Genomic DNA, 25,584 nt, shown 5'->3' with positions numbered 1-25,584 from the left:
GGCCAAATCCATTTCTACCCCCTCTGCTTCAGTTGTCAGATTTGAAAAAAGTATGAATGCTATCAAATAAACCGAACACTTGTGAACTGCAATATGACATCAAATAGATGGGCATTGCTAGAAGATGCAGGAAATGTGTTGAAATAACACATTGCTGACCTTGCAACGGTAGTTTTTTTTATCCCAAACTCAGCTTCCCTACTTGACCACAAAATGTCTCTTCTGAAAATCACTTTAACTCTCTGTACTTTAGTTCTTTTATTTTCAATAGCTTTCAATTTTCTCAGTGTAAATAGAATGTATTCGGGTACATATAAATGAGCACCCTTAGCCTCTCCCTATTTTAAAGTTATTAGATGGAAACAGCCTAACTTTCTCCTTAGTCAATGGCTAATTGTAGGCACAGGCAGAGTAAGTCTAGTCCTTAAAACATGTGCTAGTCTGCCTCACATTGATATGATTAAACAAAACGTGAGGCAGCATTTTCGTTGTGCCAGTCATCTGAACATGTTAATCATGTAATTCACAAGATATCCACAAGAGTCTGTGCTGCTATACACGAGGGTGTGTGCTGCTATACACTAAGGTTTGAACCAGAGAGCAATAGGTTGTGATCACTGTTATCATTGGGTAGTGGTATACACAAGGGTTCATGCAGGCCATTACTCCATGTGAGGTAGTCTGAAGGCACCTGATGGGCAGCCCGTTTTACCACTTCTAAGTCTTCACATAGCATTAGGGCAGCAAGAAAAGCCTCTGTGTTGGCATAAACTGTAACTCTTACCTTCTGTGTTTAATATGCAGTAGAGGCTGCATTGCCCGCCAGCAATCCACCTTGTTCATTATCAAACAAGAACCATCCACAAAATATTTAATTTCTGCATTTTGTAGTATAACATCATGCAAATCTTTTCAGGGCTTTGTGAGAGCAGCAGTGAATATAATCATGGACTTCACGTTTTCACGGTCAGCAGTAACAAGCCTTAGTATAACATTTGCAGAATTCAATCAAATTAGCTCATGTTTCATGGGTCAGGAAGAGGACAGGTGTTGCATTTTTGTTTTCAACAGCAATGCCACTAGTGTGTATGGTAGCATTACAAGGGGTGAACCTAGTACCACCTAGTGCCATCCCCAGGGTTAGGATCAGCTAGCGGCTGCGTTCCCCTGCCCACATGGGAGGAAATTTTAGGCTGGGGTTCAGTGATAACTCTGTAGGATTCATCACAGTTGAAGTTTTAACAAGTGTGTGTAATCTCACAAGCACCAAGGTTATCAGATATCGAGCACACGGTCAACTAATGTGGCAATCTAAAAAGGCCTTCTCAGGAAATAAGATAAAGCAAGCTAAACAATGTATGCCAGGAAGGAGGAGCAAGGTGTGCGCGTGAGGCCTGGCTTACAAAGAGATGAAAAGAATGTACCTAGATTTCCATTGATACCAATGTCATAACCGTGGGGATCTGCGTCTTCTGCTGTCTGACTGCACTTATCTCAGCGCTCCATTACGTGCTGCGCTTTGGTTTTTAAAGAAAGGCTCCTCCGCAGCAGCAGTTATCTGGTATCACAGGAAAGCAAAGGTAATCTCATCCAAGCACCACATTGGTCCACTGTGGTTCACACTGTCAAACGACTGCACTTATCTGAGAACTCTGCTCTTCACCAAATACCTTTTGGCATGATTCTGGCCAGACCTATTTTTGCAAAAAAACGGACATATCCCAGCATCCCCTGCGAAAGAAACAACGATCACAAGCCAAACCAAAGTTAGCCCAAGTGACTAGGAACCTGGGTAACCGCAACCTAGTTAAGAGGAACCGCTGCACGGAAAACAGCTGACATCGGAGGACTGTAAGCACAAAGGGCGCTCCAGGGACGAGCAGACTGAGGCGCTCATGCGAACTGGGACATAAGTGCCATAACTTACCACAGCAGGCTGTCATTACAAAACCCTGGTGGACCCACACTCTAGAAAGTCTTTTGATGTTTCTACCAACTCCCTGGAGCCAGTACAAGGGAAAGATTGGGTTTGGGAACAAGTTGGGAGGGGCAGCCAATGGGAAGGAGAGCACAATAAACGGGGACCAGGGTTGTTCAGGTAAGGTCAGAAGAGCAGAGGTAGACCAAGAGACTAGGCAGAGGCAGGGCAGTGCAGAGGAGCATGGAAGATAATTATACAGGCAGTGTTCAAGGGGAGATATTGGTTGGTTAGAGGAAGAAGTACTAGAGGTGAATGAGAGTGTGTGTGTGAGTGGAAATAGTAGTAGTGGTGTGGAGAGGGAAAAGGACAGTAATGGCATGGGGAGGTGTATAGTTGCAGTGTGGAGGGGAGAGAAGGACTCAGTGAGAGCGGTAGTAACGTGGGAGAGAAGTAGCCTGGAGAGAGAAGAGTAGGAGTGAAGTCTTTTGAGGCTCATCACTGGCTTTCTCCTTGCTCGAAGACTGGGTAGCTCAAGCCCCTTTTGGTATCCATACCGCAGAGATGTGGGGGTCCCACAGGGGTTTTCAACAACTACATGAGATCGCTAGTTTGTGTCATTGAATCTTTTGGAATGTTATTCCAGCTTTCCACCAACAAGGCTTAAATGATGGTCCACTTAAATGACGCGTGTGGCTTGAGAAGAAAAACTACAGCTACCGGAACAAGATCCACAAGTGCATGACCAATAACCATCTTAATGGAAGCAAATCAGAAATTCAGTTATGAGGCAATGTGAATATGAGACAGCTGCCCTTCACCCGACCAGAGATGGAGTTCATGGGCACCATTGTAAAGCCAGTGACAACATTAAGAAACATAGGACAAGAAAAAGCTGAATTTAACACCTATTTACTTGGGTCACATCCAGACCGAGCGACCCTCACGGAAGACTCAGGGGTTCACGGAAAGGCCCAGGTTGAATACAGGATCCAGCTGCAGAGAATCACAGGCTGCCTCAAGGGACTGCGCGCTGACCAATCATCAATGTAGGGGTCCACATGGACTCCTTGAAGGTGAATAAGACTCAGCAGTACCTTTAACTGGGTTGAAAACACTTGGTGTTAAGCTCAGACCAAATGCAAGGCCTTAGTACAGAAAATAGCGATTGCCATCTGAAAAGCTAAGAAAACTAACAGTTGTGGCCAAATGGAACATGAAGATATGCACCCTTCAGGTCCATTTCGCAAATCCAGCCTCTCTGCTGGAGAGCCGAGTGGATCTGTGCCAGCATGAACATCTAGAATTTTTCTTTGGGGATGTACAAACTGCCCAAAAAGGTTGAGAATGATGCTCAGGCCAGCCTTGTTGAGTTTTGGCATCGTAAACAGATGGGAATAGGAACCGAGACACCTCTCAAGAGGGAAAACCAGGCTTTATAAACGCCGCCTGAAGTAGCTTTTTGATATTTAAGAGAAGGGAATAGGCCTGGCTTGCTGAATATTGAACAAAAGGGTCCAATGTTCCGGCACTACAGACCCTGATGTGGAGTGCCATTTGAGCCCTAAGGAACCGGATTTAGAAATTACTTTGATTCGTCACGTAGGGCTGGGGCATAGCTAGAGGGAGAGAAGGGCTGAGAGAAAATCCCTCTTGCACCATTTCTCTGCTGAGTTGGAGACACGCAAGGATACCTGGCATTGAGGGGAGATAGTCCATAAAATCCAGCAAAGTACCACAAGCAAATCTCCGAATGAAAAGCACTCACAAAGGGCTTTGTTAACAGAGATAAGGATTTCTCATGAAGGCAGTTGCTTTTTCTTTGGGAGTTCTTTGTTGATCCGACAACCACATCATGGATAAGGTCTAGCATTTTGTCTTTGACCTCTTCCCTTTGTGGCATGATACTAGACCCGACTACAGATGTCTGCGCACAGGAACATGCCTCTGGCTGCTACAGCCACATGATGTGCCCAAGATACTATAATACCCTGAGCAATTACCTTTGTTTAGCACGCACCCTTATAAACTGATTGAGTTTGTCAGCTGTTCAATATCTCACTAACTCAGCCAATTTTCACCAAAGCTTTAGATTTGCAGCCAAAAGCAGTGTGTGTGTACATTGGCCTGTCCCAGACGAAGCCCTGAATTGGGGTACAGCTTTTTTCCATTGGCTTTTAGTGTTTGTCCTCCTTGCCTAGAACTGCCGCAGCAAAAGATACTGGGGTGGAAGACTTTGAATACAGTATAGTCACTGCCACTAATGAAGGAGGAAGATGTGGGAAGCAGGTCAAGCACATTTGTTCTGCAGTCACTGCACAATACTGCAGGTCACTTCTCTGGTTAGTTTGCTGGACTGATTGAGCCTCCACCCAGACCTCTCGCCTCTGCTAAAAAATCTTCTTCAAATAAATCTCAGTCTTTCCTGACACCTTGATGGAAATAGCCCATTCAAGGAACCCCGGTTCAGACCAGGGCATCTCAAGCAGGAAAATCTCCAACAATTCCAAAACCCTGTGATCCAGTCATGGCACGATCTTGCCGAGGAGCAACATCGCGGTCTCCAGGCCGCTGAGAAGGAGAAGATCACCAGATGGTGGCAAAAGAGGGCCCTCTTCTAGTGATGCCAAAGGTTGTGCATTAACTGGCAGTGCTTGGGGGCACGTGGGAATAAATGGCAGTATTGCCGCTGGCATGGGCTTCAGCTTACTTCTCTCATTAGATCTCAAAAATACATCCTCAAAAGCCTCAAATGCAACAGCACCTCAGTGTTTGAAAATCAGATGTCTTACCTTGCATGCCTATTCTTTGTTGAATTTGGCAAAATGGGAAGGAGCTAGAGACCAGAAGATGCATGCCAGCGCAGAAGAGGTCTGCAGAGAGTTCTGAACGAGAGAGTGTTGCAATATCACTGGTGATCCAGTGAGAGACACTTAACACACAGTCATGCAAGTTGAAGACCTCAATATGGTGCTCAGAAAATACACAAAAAGAAAAACAATTTTGCCCCAATATAGATGGAGGGATACCAGATGTCCAAAACTTAGAGAGCAAGGGGAGGAGAACAGCAAATAGTTGGACATAAAAATTGTGAAAAACACCGAGGTGCCATGCGTGTCCATTTCAGATTGTGTGGGAAAACTAACCAAAGGGCAAGGCTGGGGTCAGGGTAAGGGTAAGGAGAGGTGGTCCAAGACCACGCATTGGCACTTACCCACCTTAGTTCAAAAACAAAAGCAAGATTACATTTTCTGTACTGCAAAAAAAAAATGAACACTCCGATCAACTCCCCATAGGACTTTATGTTCCAAAATTATACAGTAATGGGATATAGGAGTACATCTTTGAAATAAACCTTTCCATCCTTTCATAGGTGAATGCTGCCACAAGAAACGCCCACTTGCTCCCACATTTGTTAATAAATATCATCCCCCTTGTAGGCTTGTGAGAGTGTTTGCAGTTAGAGCCCTGGTACTTGACGGCTGGACTACAGTAACTTTTTGGATCATTGAATCGTAAAGAACAAACTTAAGCAGCTGTAACTGGTGCATTAAGCAGCTGCAACTGGAGCAGAATCGGACACACTGCTGGACACTTCACTTGGCTTGAAAAAATGATCACATTCTCGCTCTCAGATGTCGTAACTGGTTACCTATTGACCACGCAGTGCCTGCCACTCAAAAAAGCTATGCATTACCCATTTAGCAAAAAACATGTCCACCACGTTGGACAGGTATACTCCACCCAGCATTTCGGGTGAAAAAGGCTGCCTAGGTATGCAAAGGTCACATGAAAGAGTGAGGGGGGGGGGGAAGATGGTGAACCATGGAGTCAAGGTTGATTTGGAGCTACGGTATATACAACAGCGAAATCATCATTATTTGTACTGGTCTCCTTGGAAGATGTGGCCGTACAAGTTGTGTTGAGAATGTTTGCTGGGACTGTAGATGTGATGTAGGCACCATCTTCCATATGTTGGGGTTATGTAGGAAGATTCAGTTATTTTGGGATGGTGTTTTCCAAAGAGTGCATCTGGTTTTAGGTCATCTCTACCCAGAGACCCACTTAGCGGTATGCTTAGCTTATTTCCCTCAGATATTGCATTGACTAGTGGTAAAGTCCTTTGGGCTTATAGGGCTTTCTTGGTTGCTAAGAGACATATTCGGAAATTATGGTAGAGCGCTACTGGCCCCTGTGTTGATGATTGGCTGCGAGTTTGTCTCTTCTATCTAGGAGGGAGAGATTGTCGTTCCATGCTGAGGACCAGCACCATAAATATGTGGAGGTATGGGGTGTGTTTAACGACCGCTATGCTTAGCTGCTTCCATGAGCCCCCTAAGGTTTATTAGACCTACACCCACACCCCCTGTGTGCGTTATTCCACCCTTTCTTTCCCTTTATTCTCTTCAGCTCTTCTTTCCCTTCATAAAAACGTTTGCTGAGATTAATTCTTGTATATTTCACTATTTAGATGCAAGTGTACTTTTATTGTATTTCGTGTAACCTTTAAAACAAATATTGCACACACAAAAAAGTGAACACTCCTGCATAGTCTAAGAACAATACCAAATCATTTGCAGTTTAGTTAAAAGCTCAACACCACATTCCAGAAAGTGCGTTGCAAGGAAAAGGAAGCAACCGACAGACCTCAACGAAAAAGGTCAGTCAGAGGAGACTTCAATTTCAACTGAACTCTTATAGATCGTATTGAAGTCCCAGCCCCACCGTCCTGTGGTACTGCTATACTGGCAAGTGCAAGCACATGAAAGATGCTTTCCACTGAACCTGAAATTACAAATTCAGCCTTTATCAACTTAACAGCACACATTCACAGATCTGGGATTCACCCAAAAAATCCTGAGCCCTACCCACTCCAAAGGCTGCACCCTTGACTGGGTGGTTTGACCACAACTGTGCCTCCTCCATCACCTCTAACATTGCTTATCCATTGACGGACCATAACTGCATACAATTCGCAGTCCCCACAGCCCCCAGCACCAAAACTACCACACATGCCCCTGCCACACTAGCAAGAAGCGCAGAAAAACGACTGCGGATAACCTCCAACACTATCTTGACGTCCCTTGCCTAGCACCTCCGTTCTTGCAAGACCCCAACGTCCTCGCTGTTATATTTAACTACACACTAACGAACTCTGTGGCACCACTTGAATGCAAGAAAGAAAAAAAGGTGTTACACGCAAACTCCTGGTTCACAGAAGAGCTCCAAACCCTGCGTGCTACCAAACGCCAGGCTCTCAAAAGCTGGCAGGCTAACCCCTTTGACGTCTCTAAAGAAAAGTTCATAGCAGCTGCCCTAAAATACAACAATGCTATATTCCCTGCCGAATCCGAAGCATATAATCGCAGAATATCCGACGCCAACTCCCAAGCTAAAGAACTTTTCACCATCTTTAATGAACTCACGGCTCCTCCCAACTGCACTGAGTAAATAGTTAAATATGAAGCTTGGTGCACAAGCATACAAGCCGCTATGCTAAAAAAAATAGAACTCCTACAAAACAAAATTCAAGACCATTATAATGCCCTACTAAACCAGAATCAACCTACACAGACTCTGCCCAACCACAAAACCATCAACTTCCCTAAATTTGCGTTAAAAGACATCTCTGAATCAGAAATGAAAGGCATTCTCAAACACCTTACACCATCGCAATGCAAGGGTGATGTATGGCCCCCCCATGATCATTAAGGAGTTTGCCAAACCCCTTGCTCCACTCCTGACTGCCTTTATAAATACATCATTTAATTCTGGCATCGTCCCTGACAGCCTTAAAGAGGCTTGGGTACGCCCCCTCTTAAAAAAGCCAACGCTGGATCCCTCTCAGCCTAAAAACTACCGGCCCATAACCACCGTCCCGTTTCTTCTCAAAATATTAGACAAGGCAGCTCACAGTCAGATCCAACTATACCTGGAAACTAACTCCATCCTAGGAAAAAGACTGCCTGGATTCCGCAAAGAGCACGGCTACGAAACTGCCCTGCTGGACTTAAAAAAAACAAATCACTCAAATCTTGTACAAAGGCAAGCCCGCCCTCCTCCTCCTAGACCTCTCAGTGGCTTTCGATCATGTGGACCACAAGACCGTCACCGCACACCTAATGCGAGCAGCACACTTTTCGGACCAAGCAGCTTTTTGGATCACCTCCCTCCTTGAAGGTAGAGCAATGAAAGTCTTCTCAAACACGGCAAATGCAGCTCCCACCATCTTTCACTGCAGAGTCCCACAGGGATCATGTACTGCCCCTACTCTATACAATCTCTTTACTAAACCCCTGTTTGATAAACTCGATGCACTTGGGATTGCATAACCAAACTATGCTAATGATACCCAGGTGCTCCTTCCTCTAACAGGTACATATGACCGAGGCGCAACAGCACTACAGAAAATCTACTCCACCATTCAAGCATGGATGGCCACAAATGGCCTATGCCTCAATGGGGACAAGACAGAGATTCTTATTCTTGGCCAAAAGACCACTCTAGCTAAGCTAGACTGTCTCTATTCCAACTTCAGCATTGACAATAGCATCATCCCAGTCCTATCTTCGGTCAAGACACTTGGGGTTCACACTGATGCCACACTGTTCATGAACAAGCAAGTCAGCGCTATTGTCTCTGCCTCCGCCTTATGTACCAAACTCATTAATGCTATAAAAACCTTCTTAAAGGACAATTGTCTCTCAATAGCCAGAGCCACCATATGGGCTAAGCTTGACTATTGCAACGCTCGCATAGCTGGCAAATCTATAAAAACAAACAGACTCCAAATCACCCAAAACAACTCACTAAGAGCAGCTTTAAGTATCCCAAGAAGATACCACATCTCACATGCAAGGCAAGCAGTTCACTGGCTCCCAGTCAAAGACTGCATCACCTTTAAAATCCTCACTACACACACAAATGCCTTAACGTACTGCACCATCTTACCTCTCAGACACAATATCCAGATCTATTACAGCCAGGCCCACCAGAACATGCTACATCAATCTACTGACTATTCCACGCACCAACAGGGCTAAAGCCGGAGGGATATGCTTCCCGTACCTAGCTCCTAAGCTCTGGAATGCACTCCCCAGTGCTTTTAGAGCAGAAACTTCTCTCCCTGCCTTTCGTAAAAACTTGAAAACTTCCCTCTTCAACTAACAACTCCTCAACTAATAATTCTCCCACCCCTTCTCAGCCTTCACCTTTCTATATGTCCTATGTAAACTATCCTTTACAAAATGTACAATAAGTATGTCCGTTTTTACATGCAACTAAGCTCTGTTCTCTCACTGTAACAAGCGCCATGATGCCTTTGGGCTGTTGCGCGCTCTACAAATATGAATAAATACATAAAATGTTATATACAAATTAACTGTCATCAGGAATGCAACTTCTGGGTTTGTGGGGAAGTATTTGAAAACGTGCCATCCAGGTGCCTAAGACTAGAAGAGACTTGCAGCCCAGGAAAGTGATCCTGTTATCAAAGCTGTGTTCCACTTGAAATAGTTACGGCGTGGGAGCTTCATAGTTACCCTCTTAAAAGCAGGGCCCTCATCGTTATGGCCTAGCTTCAGACTGCTGAGATATTTGTTGCGCTCACAAAGACAAGTGACCCACTTATGAGATCTTGGGCTCAGGTGGATACCAGCAAGATCACTGCAGGTGCCAAACAAAGAAGAGCGAGGATATACCCCGAGAGTTCAAGATCCACAAATCCCTCAAGACGACCCATCTATTAGTGGGAAATCATCCAAACACAACTCTCCAAAGAAAGAGAAAGTCTTAGATACCATGTGCAGCTTGCTAACACAGCACAGGGTCCTGTGCTCCAAAAAGGGCCCTGCTGGGAAAAAGAAGAGGACCAGGAAACAGAATAGAGCGGTTGAGAAATGTGGTTTGCAGAACTGCTCCATCTGAACTCTTCAGGGCAGAAGGGATCCTCTGAGAGCACTCACCAGAAGGAGAACAGAAGTCATAGTGTGGAGAACAGCATTGCAAGGGAAGACCAGGCTGCCGTCCCAAGAATTATGAACCGCTGAAGCAGAGCTGTGGATGGAGGACAGAAGATCCACCAAAATAAAGATCTCCCCTGTGACTTTTGACTCCTTGATACATTGCAGGCCAATATCAGATTGGGTAAATAGAATCATTGGGAAGCTGTGCCTATCCATAGTCTTCAGAAAGCACCAACAAAATCTGATCCAATCAGAGGCCCTCAAGGGTTTAGCCACGGGAGAAGTCTACATAAAGATGAGGAAACTGAGGATGAGGGGGCTACGCTTAAAGAGTGAGGAAGCAAAAAGCGCAATAAGCTCAACCATACCTCAGGAAAGCAGAGATTCCTCAGAAAGCTGCATTGCATGATGGAGTAAAAGCCTCCGCGAGCACTAATAAAGGAGCTTAAGGACCTTGGGAAATGTGGAAGCCTGAAAGAGTAGTAGGCCTTGAAACGGATGAGAAGTCAGCAGAGTTAGAAAGCCTAACATCCCCAGAAAAGACATGGGGCATCTGGAGAGTGAGCCAGGCACTATTTCCCTGGACTAAAAAATGGGCACTAGATCCCAGAAGGGTGACATCGGAAACATGTTCCCGACAGCAAAAGGTGATCAAGGCACTATTCTCATGGACGAATTACAAATACCAAGCTGGATGCTAAATCCCTGTGAATGATTTGTGCAAAGAAGCAAGCTTTTACTGAGATCAGGAACAGAACCATTTAGTTGTAGATAAACTCCTAGTCCTGCTATGCAGTTACCTTATCCTGACCCCGACAAAAAATAGTATGGTAAATCTACCTTTTGTGCAACATATTTTGACTGCAACAATAAAAACATCATTCCACCTCTTTTTTCCAAATCTCTTTCCCAACTTCCCTTGCTTTCTCGTTCAGCACCCTGAAGTACAAGGATTTTTTTTTTTGCATGGGCCCCTACTAAATCAGGATCCCTACTTTCCTCAAATGTGAATGTTCACCTAAATGAGTGCCAACGCACAGCAGAAGTTTCAAAAAATGTCAAATAAATAATGCCACACACCAAGCTGTTTTCACTATCAACTCCATATGGACAAAAACAAATGACAAACATAACTGCCTCCGAAGAACACCAACATAAAAGAACAGAAACGTGTTGGGTCAATATGATTTCATAATTATGCAGGAAGCAAAACATGTTGGTCTTGTTACTTTTGGAACCCCATTCATCCTGTCCACCAACAATGGAGTACAGTTGGGATGAAAGGATACAGTCACCGCACATACAATTGCTGCATGTTGTAACACAGGTGTATCCGAATCAATGATTTGGAGAAGAGTGATTAATATCATGTAATATGTCAGTGTAAGAGAAATATTATTTAGCAAAATATTAGTACATTCTTTGCGATAGTCCTATTGGCCTTAAATATGTCCCAGGTTATGTGTTTATTATACATTCATATTTTCTGACTGTTCATTAATTGAGACCGATTTTGTACTGATTGCTAAACAGATTTTTAGATTGACCTTTTAAGTGTGATATTGTCATCGCTACTCCTGAATACAGGCAGAATAATAATGGAAAATAAAATTAAATCAAATAAACATACAAAAAATGTATTCTGTATTGTGCACAGGACCTCCAAATAGAAGCACTGACCTGCTTATGTTCTCTGTGGAGTCGTCCTCTGGTACAGAAATATCCTTTTCTCCTGTAACTGACTTGCTCATTTCATCCATCCAGTCCGAAACATGTTTAAGGGCGCATTCAACTGTGGATACCATATCTTGGACAGCTTTGAGCTCCTCTGGAGAAGGGTAAATTGTTGTATGTTTTGCCATAACATGACGATCATCATTATTACCAAAAGACCGTATTGACTTCTTCAGTGGTAGAATATTGGAAACAAGTGTCCAAAAATAAAAATAAATATTGTTACATGCAGGAATATAATGAACCGTGTTTAAGAATCAGTATTAACTATTATAGATTTCTCACATAAATTACAAAATTAAGAATCTTTTTCATAGCGCACTAGAATACCTCTGAACCTAGTCAAATGATGCTTTCAAAAGACAGATCAAAATGGCAGCTGAAAGTGAACAGTCAACAGAACAATTACAGTACCAAACAGATAGCATACCTGCATCACCAAAGAAATATTTAGCCTTGTTCCATCAGCCTGCCTTCAGCCATCGGTGCCCTTATGTTCATAGGAATAGTAGTAGCCATCACGTCAGAAAATTAAGCCTTGGTGCATCATTACTCAGTACTAAAAACCTTATTACCCAAACCCCACCTGCCTTCCCTTTTAAGATTTTTTTTCTCCTCGGTCCAAATGGAGGATATGAAAAAGTTGCAAATTCTAGTAGTACGTGAAGGATAAAAAAGCAGTGAAGTTTTGCAGGGAGTAAAATGAGTAATGTAGAATGTTGGGAACTGTGATTCGATGTCAAGACCGGATGCGAGCATTATGCTTTAAATTCTTTATTTGTTCTCTTCAGCAATTTTAACAAAATATAACAGAAAATGCTTCCAAACGCTCATTTTCTTTCTTCTTTCCTTGTGAAGCTGCATTTCCCCGTTTACACAGTCTCTCCTGTAGTTCATCCCACTTCCTGTTTGTGGCCCTCTGTCCTGTCTAGACTATGCTCTTCCTCTTCTTTTCCTGCTCCTCAGCAAGATCGGTATCCCTCTTACTTAAGAGCCTCACTATCTAAATTGAGCAATGTGTATAGCTTACTGCGTGTTTTTAAGTAATCTGTTAAGGCATGAAACGCAAGGCAAACATATTTACAGCCAAACGCAGAGTGTTTTCGGATTGAAGTAACTGCGCAGGCGAGCAAACAAGTATGTAACTCAGAGTGCACAGCGTAGTGAGGGAGAACGAGCGTGAGGCCCCGTGGCGACATTAACATATTTATATCAGAGCAGACGAGCGAGCAGACCCCGTGCTACACTATTAGCACGCCCGGGTGTCCGCTCGGTCTCATCGAACTCAGAGCGAGGCACTCTCAGCTCAGACATGTTCAACCCAGAGAACATTACAAACCCTAAATAGTCAGCCTGGCAGCCATCGCTGCAAATGTACATGGCGCAAAGATTATGCAAGGCCCTTGATAAAGAGACCAGGCAGCGGATGAAGGCAGAATGTCCGAGATCAGGCTTAGCAGGCAAAGTGGCAGAAGCTCCAGAGCTCGACCCCAAAATGTTGGCTTTCATCACCAAGTCAGCAAAAGATCCCAGGAAAGGGATGGACAGAGCCTGGAGGAGCGGTCAACAGAAAGTACTGGACCTTGCAGGACCTTTGGCTAAGATTATGGATCAGGCAGAACAAGCCAGAGACACAGGTGAAGAGATAGACAGCAACACTCTGGCGAATTGGGCACAGCAAGCAGTATGCCTCCTAGGCAACGCAAACTGCACCATATCAGAGAGAAGGAGAAGACTCCTCCTGAAAATAGACGCAAAACTGAGTGACCTCGCTTCGTATGAAGCAGGTGAATCAGCATAAGGGCTATTATTTCGGGAAAGAAATGGGGAGATTTGTAGGCAGTAGAGTTGTTGCAGGGACCGGCCGATACAGAGGTCATTCTGTCAGTCACTTCGCATCTACCCAAAGATCTCAGGGCCTGAGAGCCCATTACTCAGAGTACCGACAGCAAGACTACTTTTTCCCCCCAGACTAGAGGAAGATTCCCCAGAGGTCCAAGAGACAGAGGAGCCAGGCGGTTCCAAGGAATAGAACACAGGTGAGACCCAGAGCCTACCCACCAGTTAGGGGAAGAGGACACAGATTTTGGTGCAATTGGCGCTTGCTGTCCACACAACAGAGATGGTCGAGATGTATTCTCATGGCCATGGAGGAGCAATCACTTCTTTAAGAGGAGTTGAAACAACTCGCAGACAAGAGAGCCATCGAGCCCGGCAATCGGGAACCTATATTGATCAGCAATATGTTCCTACTTCACAGGAAAGAGAAAGTAAGACCCATTATAAAATCGCCTGTACTGAGAAGTGTTCGGCTATCACACCGCAACTTAACTGGATCCAAAGCTACAATCGCTCATATAGGAGTCCATATCCGTACCTCAAAAATCTATGTTAAAGTGACGAGGACCCAAGTGGAACTCGAGCACGAAGTAACGCGACTCCCGACGATATTCCATAGTTCTATCAAACAAACAACCCTCCTGAGGAACCAATACTGAAGTATTGGAGAAACAAGTGTTAAGAGAATATGTACATGAGGGAATTATGTACACCAAGCAGCCCATCATGAAACAATAACTACGATTTTCGAGGCAACTAGCATTAACCAAGGACTCTATTTGTGGAAACAACAGAACTTAGCGACACCCAGGACTCAATTTATGGCAAAATAACCAAAGATCCATCACCCAACCATTTGATGGAACCGGCAAGAAATAATTGCCAAAAACTTACCACAAGGATACATCCAGGACCTTAAGGACCAAAACAATAAGAGCCCTTACTGTGCAAATAACACTAAGGGCAACTAAATCTCTAAACTTTACTTGATCCTTACCTTGTCTCTCCCTTCTGTGAATTTAACATTAGGGCACAAGATAAAGTGTTTATTTTACTTTTCACTATGTTTCAATTTTTCTTTTGATTGGACTACTAATAAATACTGCAACTGACGAACCCTCATGCTTTTGTTTGTCATGTATTATTTTGACCAATCCTAGTCTGAAGGCACTTATATATATTAGGTAATATATTCCTCCTCTTTTAAGACCCGTTATAAACCTCAAAGAGCTCAACAGCTGGGTAGTATACAGGCATTTCAAAATGGAAGGCATTTATCAATTGAGGGATACCCTGAGAAAAGACGACTGGCTACGAGAATAGATCAGAAGGACGCACATCTGACAATCCCCGTAGCCAAGGACCACAGACTTTTCCTAGCCTTTTACTGGGAAGGACGATTTTGGCAGTTCAGGACTATGCCCTTCGGGCTCGCGTCGGCCCCCTGGACCTTTACCAAGCTCACGAGATCAGTGGCGGCATAGACCAGAGAAAAGGGAATACGGATGATTATATATCTAGACGACATCTTACTGCAAGCAACAAAGACACCTTGCAATACCAGAGTGGGTGAAGGGACTGCTCACATCACTAGGCTTTCTGGTGAACGTGGAGAAATCCGATATGATACATACGAGAAGGATAGACTTCCTGGGTTTTGTTGTAGACACCTAGAGCTCCATCTAAGGAAGCTAAGAGACATCAAGAGAGAGAGATAAAGATATGCCTAGACAAACAAGTTATCTTGTTGTGAACTCTAGTGAGAGTAGCAGGGCTGTTAGCAGCATCCATACAGGCCATCTTCCCTGGGCCCTTGTATTACAGAGCACTTGAGAACCTGAAGATAAGGCACCTCCAGCAGGGCCTACGATACCACCAATTCATACCATTCGACCAGGAATCCAACACAGAATTACTGTGATGGCTACAGAACATGGACGCTTGGAATGGGCGAGCCATCTTCGGAGAAAGTCCGGAACTAGTAATAGAATCAGACATCAGCAGACTAGGCTGGGGAGCGTGTTGCGGTGATCTAGAGACAGGAGGGAAATGGAACACAGAAGAGTTACAGCTGCATATAAACTGTCTAGAACTGCTAGCTGGATGTTTTGCTATAAAGGCATTTACCAAAGACAGAGTAAGCCGCTGCATTCTACTGAAGATGGACAACATCTCAGTCGGATACATAAACCACCTAGGGGGAACGAAGTCCAAGCGCCTAGCAGAATTAGCTAAAGATTTCTGGAATTATTGCCTCGAGACAAAGATTTCAGTCACAGCATAATACCTCCCAAGGACCCTGCACTTAATAGCGGATTGGAAATCCCGCCACCTGACAGACTCCAACGACAGGATGCTAAACAGAGCGGTAGTCCAGCGACTGGACCAACTATGGGGTCCGATTCACACAGATCTATTTGCCTCCAGACTGAACATGCAAGTGAAGAGATTCTTCAGCTGGAGGTTGGACACGAGTGCGCAGGGAACAGACGCATTCTACAGAATTGGCAGGAAGAATTGCATTACGCCTTTCCCCCATTCATAATGCTGAGCATTGGCGAAAGTGCACAAACAGAAGACTAACTTAGTGATAGTAGCTTCCATATGGAAATCGCAAGTTTTGTATCCAGTACTGATGGAACTTTCCTCTGATTTCCAGCGGATTCTTCCGTCGAGACGAACGTCTGCTCACTGACCCAGATGGGTCGTCTCATCTTCCGAGAGTGAAAGGTACGCTCCCACTGATGGCGTGCAGGGTATCAGGAGAAGGTGGATCCTGCAAGGTATTTCAGGACACGCTGCCCAACTCATATCAGGGTCTTGGGCCCCAACCACGCAACAGAGCTATGACACGGCATGGGGCAGATGGGAGAAGTGATGTAAAAAGCGCAGTATTCCTCCTGTTTCAGCCCTTGTAGTAGCAGTGCTGAATTTTCTAGCATATCTCCAAAGAGGAGGGTAAAGCCTTCAGGACCATGAGAGTATACCGGTCAGCGATATCTGCAGGCCATTTGCCAATGGACATGGCACCAATAGGGGACCATCCGGCAGTGGTCAGGCTTATGAAAGGCACATGGTTTCAGCCACTCCTAGTATCCATCTACATGTACCTTTGGGATGTGAATGCAGTTCTTCAGTTCCACACAAGCTGGCCAGCAAACAAATACCCAACTATGGCCCAGCTATCAGGGAAACTAGCAATGCTTTTATGCCTTGTATCCTGTTGCCGAGTCACAGACGTGAAGGCTCTAGGCATAGATAAGGTGTTTGGACCAGAAGGTGTTGCCGTTACACTTTTGAGAAGAACAAAAACGTACTCTTCGTCGATCTTGTAACCCCTATCTACACACGTAACCATATCTGTGCACAGCAGCGTGTATCAGACAGTACGAATCCAGGACGGCGCAGGAGTATCACAATTACTAAATGAGTGTACCAGACCGTTCAAGGCGATTGCAACAGCGACTATAGCCATATGGTTGCGTGAGATCATGCAACAAGCAGGTGTAGATCTAAAGCAATTCGGAGCTCATTTAGTGAGAGGAGCAATGGCATTGAAAGCGTTTAGACATTATGAAAGCGGCATATTGGTCAAGCAACAGTTCTTTTAAAAAGTTTTATTTTAAGCCTTTATCGTCAGTAGCAAAAGCGGTGATGGAGAGCTTTGAACAAGCATGCTCGCCTACGGTCTTGACATAGAAAGAAGATTGCCCCTGCTATTTGCACAGCGAGTCTTGATTCTATTAAAGACACGGACAAGAACATTAATATCCCACCCAGCAATGCACTGCAATAGGAGTAATCAAGATCAGGATATTGTATTGTTGACGATTCACTTTTACTACTTCAGTCCCCTAACAAGGCGAATAGGGAAAGCATTGCCCACCCTAATGATGGTCCCTCTTTTCAGGAGACGACCAGAAAACCATCTTATCGGGTAGCACTGATCAGCAAAGGAGAACCAGTTGACCTAGCAAAGGAACAGTACGATACCAAAGAGGCGTCAGCTACTTTCAGCGCAAGATGAGGTTGATTTCAAGTTCAGTTGACAGTTAATAAGCCAGTTGCAGGGATCACAGGATCAGTTCAGAGCATCCAAAGAGGAGGAAGAGCATAGAGTCAAGACAGGACAGATATCCACAAACAGGAAGTGGGATGAACTACAGGAGAGACTGTGTAAAAAGGGAAATTTAGTTTCAGAAGTAAAGAATGAATAAATACGAGTGTTTGAAAGCATTTTCTGTGAAATTTTGTTAAAACTGCTGAAGGGCCCAAATAGAGAAGTTAAAGCATAATGCTCACCTGCGTGTCTTTAATAGAATCAAGACTCCCTGCGCAAATAACTGGGGTAATCATTATTTACAGCAGTTGGTAAAGCATCCTTTGGTAAAGCTATGTGTTGGATTAGTCCACATACTATTACAAGCTTCATTCAATTTTGTTTAAAAGGAGTGAGAGTAGCAGGGTGAGGAAGATTTTCCACAAAAAAGGGAGCGGAAGGACTCAGTGAGTGGAGATTACTACAGTCAGTGATAATGTTTGTTTACTTTCATACAGAGACGTTTTTATGGGTAGGTCAATGGGTAGGTCAATGGGGCACCTGCCCTGGGTTACCACCCTTGGGGGTGCCCCACCAGCTGCTTAACTTGGAGGCGGGGATGGGCCTTCATGGCGTGCAGCCAAGTCACGAGGCCAGACAACATTTTGTGTTTTTCTTTCTCTCACTTACATTATCATTTATACACTGAAAGGAGGTGTTCAAAGCTAAGGTTCCCCCCCAGGGTGCCCCAAACAGTGCTCTATTAGAATTAGGGATTTCTACTATTGAGGCACAGGCACAAATTAGATCTGCTTGTTATTTTTTGGAAGTTTGTATGGGTCAGTCAAATGACCTAAATTTGATGATGGTGGTTGGGGATCCCTCTTATTTTCCCACATATGACATTTGACAGTACTGGGGCGAAGAAGAGGCAACTAAGAGTAATGAACACCACACTTTCACCATTTTAGTACTGGGACAAGCAAGATGCCTACAAGGAATTAATGAGGATCCGGCATGTCCGTATAAGGAACAAGTTACTTACCTGTAACTGTTGTTCTCCAGCATGGGTCTGGCATGGATTCACATGCTCATGAATATTCCCCGTCGTCAGGCTGGGAATCCTCGGTAAAGGAAAAACCAGTATCAGTTTTGTTTCTAATCTGTCTTTCGTAGTAGTAACCAATCACTGATCTCTGTGTCATACTGACCACAGCCAATGACTGCCCTCTACCTAAGCCCCGCCTCTGGCAGCCATCTTCAGATTTGGTAGCACGTGAAGTGGCAGTATGACCAAGTGAAGAGCCGCAGAGGGGTAGGCGGGAGGGTTCGCATGTGAATCCATGCCAGACCCATGCTGGAGAACAACAGTTACAGGTAAGTAACTTGTTCCTTCTCCAGCATGGGGTCTGGCATGGATTCACATGCTCATGAATAAAGAATACATAGCAGTACACACATGCACAACCACGGGAGGTGGCAAAGGCTCAACATTAAGCATTACATCAAACTCAACATTAAGCAAATCTTACCTCCTCACCAGGCTCACCTTAGGCAAACAGGTTGCGCAGCACTGCTTGGCCGACCCTGGACTCCTCCATGGAATCCCGATCGACGCAGTAGAATTTCGTGAAGGTGTGCGTCGACCTCCACGTAGCAGCCCTGCAGATGTCCAGCAAGGGCACACCAGATAGGAACGCCGTGGTAGCTGCGATCGCTCTGATGGAATGGGCTCTCGGACGGCCAGGCAGGGGTCGGTTTGCCAACCGATGACAGTACATGATACAGCCGGAGAGCCATCTGGAAATGGAAGCCTTCGAGAGAGCCTTCCCCTGATTGACAGGTCCAAAGTTCACAAAGAGTTGGGACGTCTTCCGAAAACCCTTTGTGCGGTCCACGTAGAACTTCAGCGCTCTAGCCACATCCAGCGAGTGCAGAGTCCTCTCAGCCGGCGACGAAGGCGACGGGAAGAAAACAGGCAACACCAAAGGTTCGTTGAAGTGGAAGTCCGACGGCACCTTGGGCATGAAGGAGGGGTGTGTCCTGAGCACTACCCTCGTGTCGTGAAAAGTCAAGTACGGGGCCTTGCAGGAAAGGGCCTGGATCTCTCCCACCCGTCGTGCGGAGGTGATGGCCACAAGAAACGCTTTTTTCCACGACAAGAACTTCAACGGGGCCGAGTGCAGAGGCTCGAACGGAGGTCCCATGAGCTTGGTCAGCACCACGTTCAGCTCCCACGCCGAAAACGATCTGAACAGTCCCTTCATGAACTCTTTCACCAGACGATGAGACCACAAGGACGTCCGCCCCGTAGTTCTGGTGTATCGGGAGATCGCAGCAAGATGAATCTTGATGGACGCGTGCGCCAGTCCAGCTTTGGCCAGCGTCAGTAGGTACGGCATTACTTGGGGAGCCGTAATCCGCAGAGGGTTAATCTTCTGTGCGTGGCACCAGACAGAGAACCTCTTCCATTTGTGTCCGTAGCATTTAAGAGTTGAGGATGCCCTGGCCTTTGCAAGAACCTCTCTGCAGTCGGCCGGTATGTCGTATCCTCCAAACTCTAACGCTGCAGGAGCCAGGCCTGCAAGTTCAGCGACTTCGGGTCGTGATGGAGGACGGCGCCTCCTTCCCTGGAGAGCAGATCCGCGTCCACTGGCAGCTTCATTGACGGGGACGCTGACAAATCCAGGAGGTCCGGGAACCATATCTGACTCGGCCACGCAGGTGCGACGAGGATCATCCTGCACCGGGACCTCTTGAGCTGGTTGATGAACCGGATCAGAAATGGCAATGGAGGGAACGCGTATAGGAACAGGCCCTCCCAGGGGAACGAGAAAGCATCGCCCATGCTCCTCGGCTGGGGAAACCTGCTGGCGAACCTCCGGCACTTGGAGTTCGTCGCCGTTGCGAACAGATCGATCTGGGGTGTGCCCCACCGTCGGAAGAGGCGGTCCACTAGATCCTGTCGCAGTTCCCACTCGTGGCACGAGCGCAGCTCCCTGCTGAGTGAGTCGGCGATGGTGTTTTTTATCCCTGCCAGATGAAACGGCACCAGAAACATCCCTTGGGCGACGGCCCAATGCCACAGGTCCTGGGCCTCCCTGGAAAGGGCTGGAGACCTGGTTCCGCCCTGTTTCCTGATGTAGAACATGGTGGTGGTGTTGTCGGTGAAGATCCTCACCACCTTGCCCTTGAGGGACGGAAGGAAGGACCTGAGGGCCCAAAACACTGCACGGAGCTCCAGGACGTTGATATGGAGGGACTTCTCCGTCGGGAGCCAAAGGCCTCTCGCGTGCAGATTTTCGGTGTGCGCTCCCCCACCCTTCCAGGGAGGCATCCGTGGTCACGGTCTCCTGGTGGCCGGGGGTCTGGAAGTCCATGCCCGCCGTCAGATGTGCGCGGGTGCCCCAGCACCGGATCGCTCGTCGGAAACTCTCGTCGAGTGTGATCCTCTCCTCGAAGCTGCCCGTCGTCTGGATCCAGCGCGCGTCCAGGAACTCCTGCAACGGGCGCATCCGGAGCCTGCACAGGGGGATGAGGTAAATGCAAGAAGACATCATTCCGAGGAGGGACTTGATGGACCTCACTTTGGCCGCGTCCGCAACCAGCATCCGCTGCACCTTGCCCAGAATGGCCCTCGTCCTTTCCTCCGACGGGGAGGCCAGAAGCGACACTGTGTCGAGCTTCGCTCCCAGAAACAGTGCGTCTTGCGCGGGCACCAGGTGGGACTTGGCGTAGTTTACGGAGAATCCCAGGTCCGTGAGAAGTTGGACGGTCCTTGCCGTGTGGTCCACGGCGAGCTCCCTCGTCTTGGCTCGGATGAGCCAGTCGTCCAGGTAGGGGTAGACGTGGATCCCCTCTCGGCGCAGCTGCGCCGCCACCGGTGCGAGGCACTTGGTGAACACCCTGGGTGCCGACCTTAGTCCGAAGGGAAGGGCTCTGAACTGATAGTGACGCCCTTGGACCACGAACCTGAGAAACTTTCGGTGTCCCTTTAGGATGGGAATATGGAAGTAGGCATCCTCCAAATCCAATGACGACAGGAAATCGCCCTCCTCCAGCTGACCCAGGACGTGTTGAAGGGTGACCATCCGGAACTTCTGTGCCTTGATGAATTTGTTCAGTCGTCGTAGGTCCAGGATGGGACGCCATCCTCCCGTCTTCTTCTTCTTCACGAGGAAGTATCTTGAGTAAACTCCGGAGCCCCAAAGCCTCTTTGGGACGAGTTCGATGGCGCCCTTCCTGAGCATCGCCTTTACCTCTAAGAGAAGTTGAGGGACGTGAAGTTCTTTCCTGGCCACAGGGGGGACGCGCGGGCACCTTCTTTGAAACTCGAGCGCGTGGCCCTGGGCTGGGGCGTCCTGTCATGATGCCTACCTCCAAGGAGCCAGGTCCGACCCAGCAACCCCAGAGGCAGGCATCATTTCCCCCAGGGGAGTGCCAGCGGGCCCAAGCTGGGGCCCTTTGGACGCAGTCCTGGCGCCCTAGGCGCCAGGCTCATGTTGGACCTCTGTCCTGGCGCCTTAGGCGCCAGGCTCATAAAGCTAGACATGTGTTCAAGTGTTTTAATGTGCACTTACCTGATGCAGACCATGCTGCCACATCCAGGCCCTCTTGAGGCCTGAATAGGAACTACTTTACCTGTGGGACTACTTTCCACCCGGGTGTGGTCGGGGAAGGATACATACCTGATCGGAGGAAGGATACACACTTGGAACTTCTTCCAAAGCTATTTAAACCACACCCGATCAGCAACTCACGCTTCGCGTTGTTCTGCTCCTCGCAGCTGGACGCTCACTGTGTCAGCTCCTGCATCTGGACTTCAGCCACGCCTGTCAGCATCCTGGGTCACCTGCAAAGGGAGACAAGAGACCTACCAGCTAATCTGCACCACGGAGACATCACCGACGATCATGAAAGGGAAGACATCATTTTAAAAGCATTTCGTTACGATCGCTGCAGCGCTGCATTTCACTCACCTTTCCTGGGTTCCTCCATCTTCAGCAGCGATCATCCGGATACACAGCCACTTCCCAGAGCCTAGAGAAAAAGACAAGAATAAGAGGTGAGAGAAGGAAGGGAATAGGAAAAGTTCAGTTTCCTTCTAAGACTTACCTGTTGGGTCATTCCAATTTCATTTCGGGTCTTGCTGCTTCAAGGCATTTTCCGGACCCCGGCCCCTATGGGGAAAAAAGACAAAGACATTAGATGAGCGAATGCAAAAACATTACCTGAGCGCTCATCTAGGACTTACCAGATCTTTACTAGAACTGCACGTTTCACTTCGGGTCGGCGCCATATCTCCGGCATTCCGAACCCCGGCCCCTATGGGGAAAAGACATCAACATTAGCGCTTTGTTGCAAGAAGTCTCCAAAGGAATCTTCATTCATCACCTGAAAAAAGACAATGAACATTATTATTTAAAGCTTGAACTTTTGAACTTGCAACAGAACTTTTACAGCACCTTACCAGTATAATCAAGCTTACCTGAACTCCCATCCAACCTCAATCCAGTGAAGTAACTGGGTTCAACGTGCCCCTGCGTCAGAAGCAGGATGGAGAGCTCGTCCTTTCAGACCCTAAGGTGAGACTTCACGGGGAATCGTGGAAGGGTATCGTGGAGGGTTGGAAGAGAGTGGGAGGCTTGAGCATAACTCAGTCAGTAGGTAATACTCCCTTTTCACGCACAGGGGAATATTCCTGCGAGCCGGAGAAGCCAGAGTAGAGGGCCCTTCCTGTCCATCTTCAGAGTCCTGCGCTTCACCATAGAAGAAGCATCAGCACTCGAAGCCAGACCTGCGCCTCCGTGGGAATCAGGTGAGAGTTACACGTCCAGCACCCAACGGTCGGTGGAGATGGACTCCCACACGCCGACGAAGCTCGCCAGCCGGCCTCCCACCGGGGTGCTTCGGTGGGGGCCCGACCCCACGGCCGGTTCAGTCCTGCTTCGACGAGGCTTTGCCGCCTTGACTTCCTTGGCGACGACGGCGGGGTCTGCCTGACTTGCCTCGTCCCCTGTAAGCTTCCTGCGACGACGGACGGGCCGCTTGAGGGTAGGTGGAAAATCCACCGCCGGAACCTTTGGAGGCGCCCTTGCCTCCGCCGCTCCGAAAGGGCGGCCGCCGTTGCTGGAGAACCCCGAGAGCTCGGGCCTTCTCTGTGTCTGCTTTGATGGCTTGAAGGGAATCATCCACGGTTTTCCCAAACAGGTTGTTTCCATCGAACGGCATGTCCAAGACTCTGGTCTGGACGTCTTGACGGAAGTCAGTAGCCTTGAGCCATCCACGCCGCCTAAGGCACACGCCGTTGCCCAACTGGCGAAATCCAGTGTCGGCGATGTCCGTCGCAATCGTAATGGCGTGGTCCGACGCCAGCTCACCTTCCTGCAAGATCTCTAGGGCATCCGCCCTCTTGTCGTCCGGTAGGAAGTCCAGCAGGGGGGCCAGTTTGTACCACAGCTCCCTGTCGTAGCGGGCTACGATAGCCAAGGCGTTGGCCGCCTTAATCGTCGTCGCTGCAGACGAGATGACCCTGCGCCCCATCGTATCCAATTTCTTTCCCTCGCCGTCCGGCGGGGAAGTCGACGTGGAGGCCGCACTCCCCCCCCCCCGCTTTCTTCCTGGCCGCCGCGGAGACGACGGAGTCTGGGGTCGGCTGTGCCCGGAGGCACAAGGGGGCCGCGTCCGGGACCCGGTACTTCTTCTCGTACCGATCCCTTCTAACCGGCGTCGTGGATGGGTTCTTGAGGAGGGCGAGGCCCTCATCCCAAATATCGTCCAGTATAGGGACGGAGAGGACCGTCTTCCTCTTGGCCTCGCGCCGTTGATAAAGGAAACCTTCCTTCTTCTTCTCCTCCGGGCAGAGCTGGAAGAGCTCGGATGCCCTGGCGATCATGGAGTGAAACGATCCAATCTCGTCGGGCGGGGAAGCCCGGGTGGGAGGTGACGACGGCAGATCCTCGTCGTAAAACTCGTCGTCCGTACTCGTCGCGGCCGTGTCAGTCCCGTATCATCCCCACGAGTCGTGGACGGGGAAGAGGGCTGAACAGGGCGCGATGGCTGAAAAGGAGGTGGAGGGTGAATCCTTCTCTTAGGGGGAGGGCTCCCAGAAGGGCCTGGCTACGGGTCCCCCGTCGGGAGCGGTTCCTCCGTTGGTGGTAAAGGCAGTCTCGTCCTTATCTCCGAGCATAAGGACTGTATAGCCAACAAAATGGCCGCCGAGTTGTCTTGCGGCGCTGGTTGAGGGGAGTCCGACGGGCGGTCAGGGGCCCCGTCGGCACCCTCGACGATATCGTCGTCTCCTGCATCGGGATCCCTCCCGACGGGCTGGTCTTCTTCCACGCCAACGCCGTGGCTTAAGACCTCGATCAGCTCTTCCTCAGAGGTTGAGGCCGAATCCACGACGACCTCCTGCCCCCCCTTTTTCTTCTCCGCCGGAGGTTTCACGGGGGTCCTGTCGATGGGCATAAAAGAGGACTCCCTCCGCGGTGGCAGGGATACTCTGAGCCCCGAGGTCGCCACCACTGGTGTAGCCTCCACAGGCTGAGCCAGGGCCGCTGCGACTGTCTCGATAGAGGCCTTGGCCGGATGGATTAAGGCTTTCACCACCCTAGGTGCGCTCACCGCCTTCTCCTTGGGGGGGGGGACACTGCCTCGCTCCCCCTCCGATGGGGCCTTCGAGCTCGACCGGGGCCTCTCCAGGAGCTTCGCCGGGTGCTCTGCCTTCCTCTTACCCGAACCAGAGCGTTGGCTCGTGGTTGATGGTGCCGGGGAGGATGCGCCCTGCCTGGCGCCCGTAGAGCCCGACCGTTCGGCGCTCCCGGTGCCAGCGGACTCGCGGTGCTTGGCCTTGTGTTGGACCCCCGTCGCCGGGGCGTCCTCAAAGGTCTTAGAAGACCGCTCGGATTTCTTCCTCTTCTTCTCGCCTGACGGGATCTTCCCTTCCAGCCAGTTGGCGAGACGTTGATGGCGGTCCTTCATGGTCCGCTCCGACATGTTGCCGCAAAACGCACAGTCCTTCTCCACGTGCGTCTTGTCCTCATGTAGGCAGTAAAGACAAAAGGAGTATTCGTCCTCCTTAAAGACATTCT

At 48.1% G+C, this 25,584-nt stretch overlaps 1 protein-coding gene across 5 annotated transcripts in view; it reads right to left on the bottom strand.

Moving 5' to 3' along the window:
• Positions 1-25,584, bottom strand: part of STRBP (spermatid perinuclear RNA binding protein) — a 1,497,608-nt gene that overhangs the window by 1,375,248 nt on the left and 96,776 nt on the right. For 3 of the 5 annotated variants that reach the window (XM_069609638.1, XM_069609635.1, XM_069609637.1), the window contains one exon: positions 11,563-11,786. In XM_069609638.1, the coding sequence (XP_069465739.1) occupies positions 11,563-11,744 (182 nt within the window). In that variant the 5' untranslated portion in view covers positions 11,745-11,786. The remainder of the gene's footprint in view (positions 1-11,562; positions 11,787-25,584) is intronic. The other 2 variants (XM_069609636.1, XM_069609639.1) reach the window with 2 other exon arrangements.

This window comes from Ambystoma mexicanum, chromosome 8, assembly GCF_040938575.1.
Source record: "Ambystoma mexicanum isolate Mex_15411 chromosome 8, UKY_AmexF1_1, whole genome shotgun sequence".
NCBI classification, from domain to species: domain Eukaryota; kingdom Metazoa; phylum Chordata; class Amphibia; order Caudata; family Ambystomatidae; genus Ambystoma; species Ambystoma mexicanum.
Note: the sequence above shows the minus strand (reverse complement) of the source record. Positions and strands in the feature narration are given on the sequence as shown.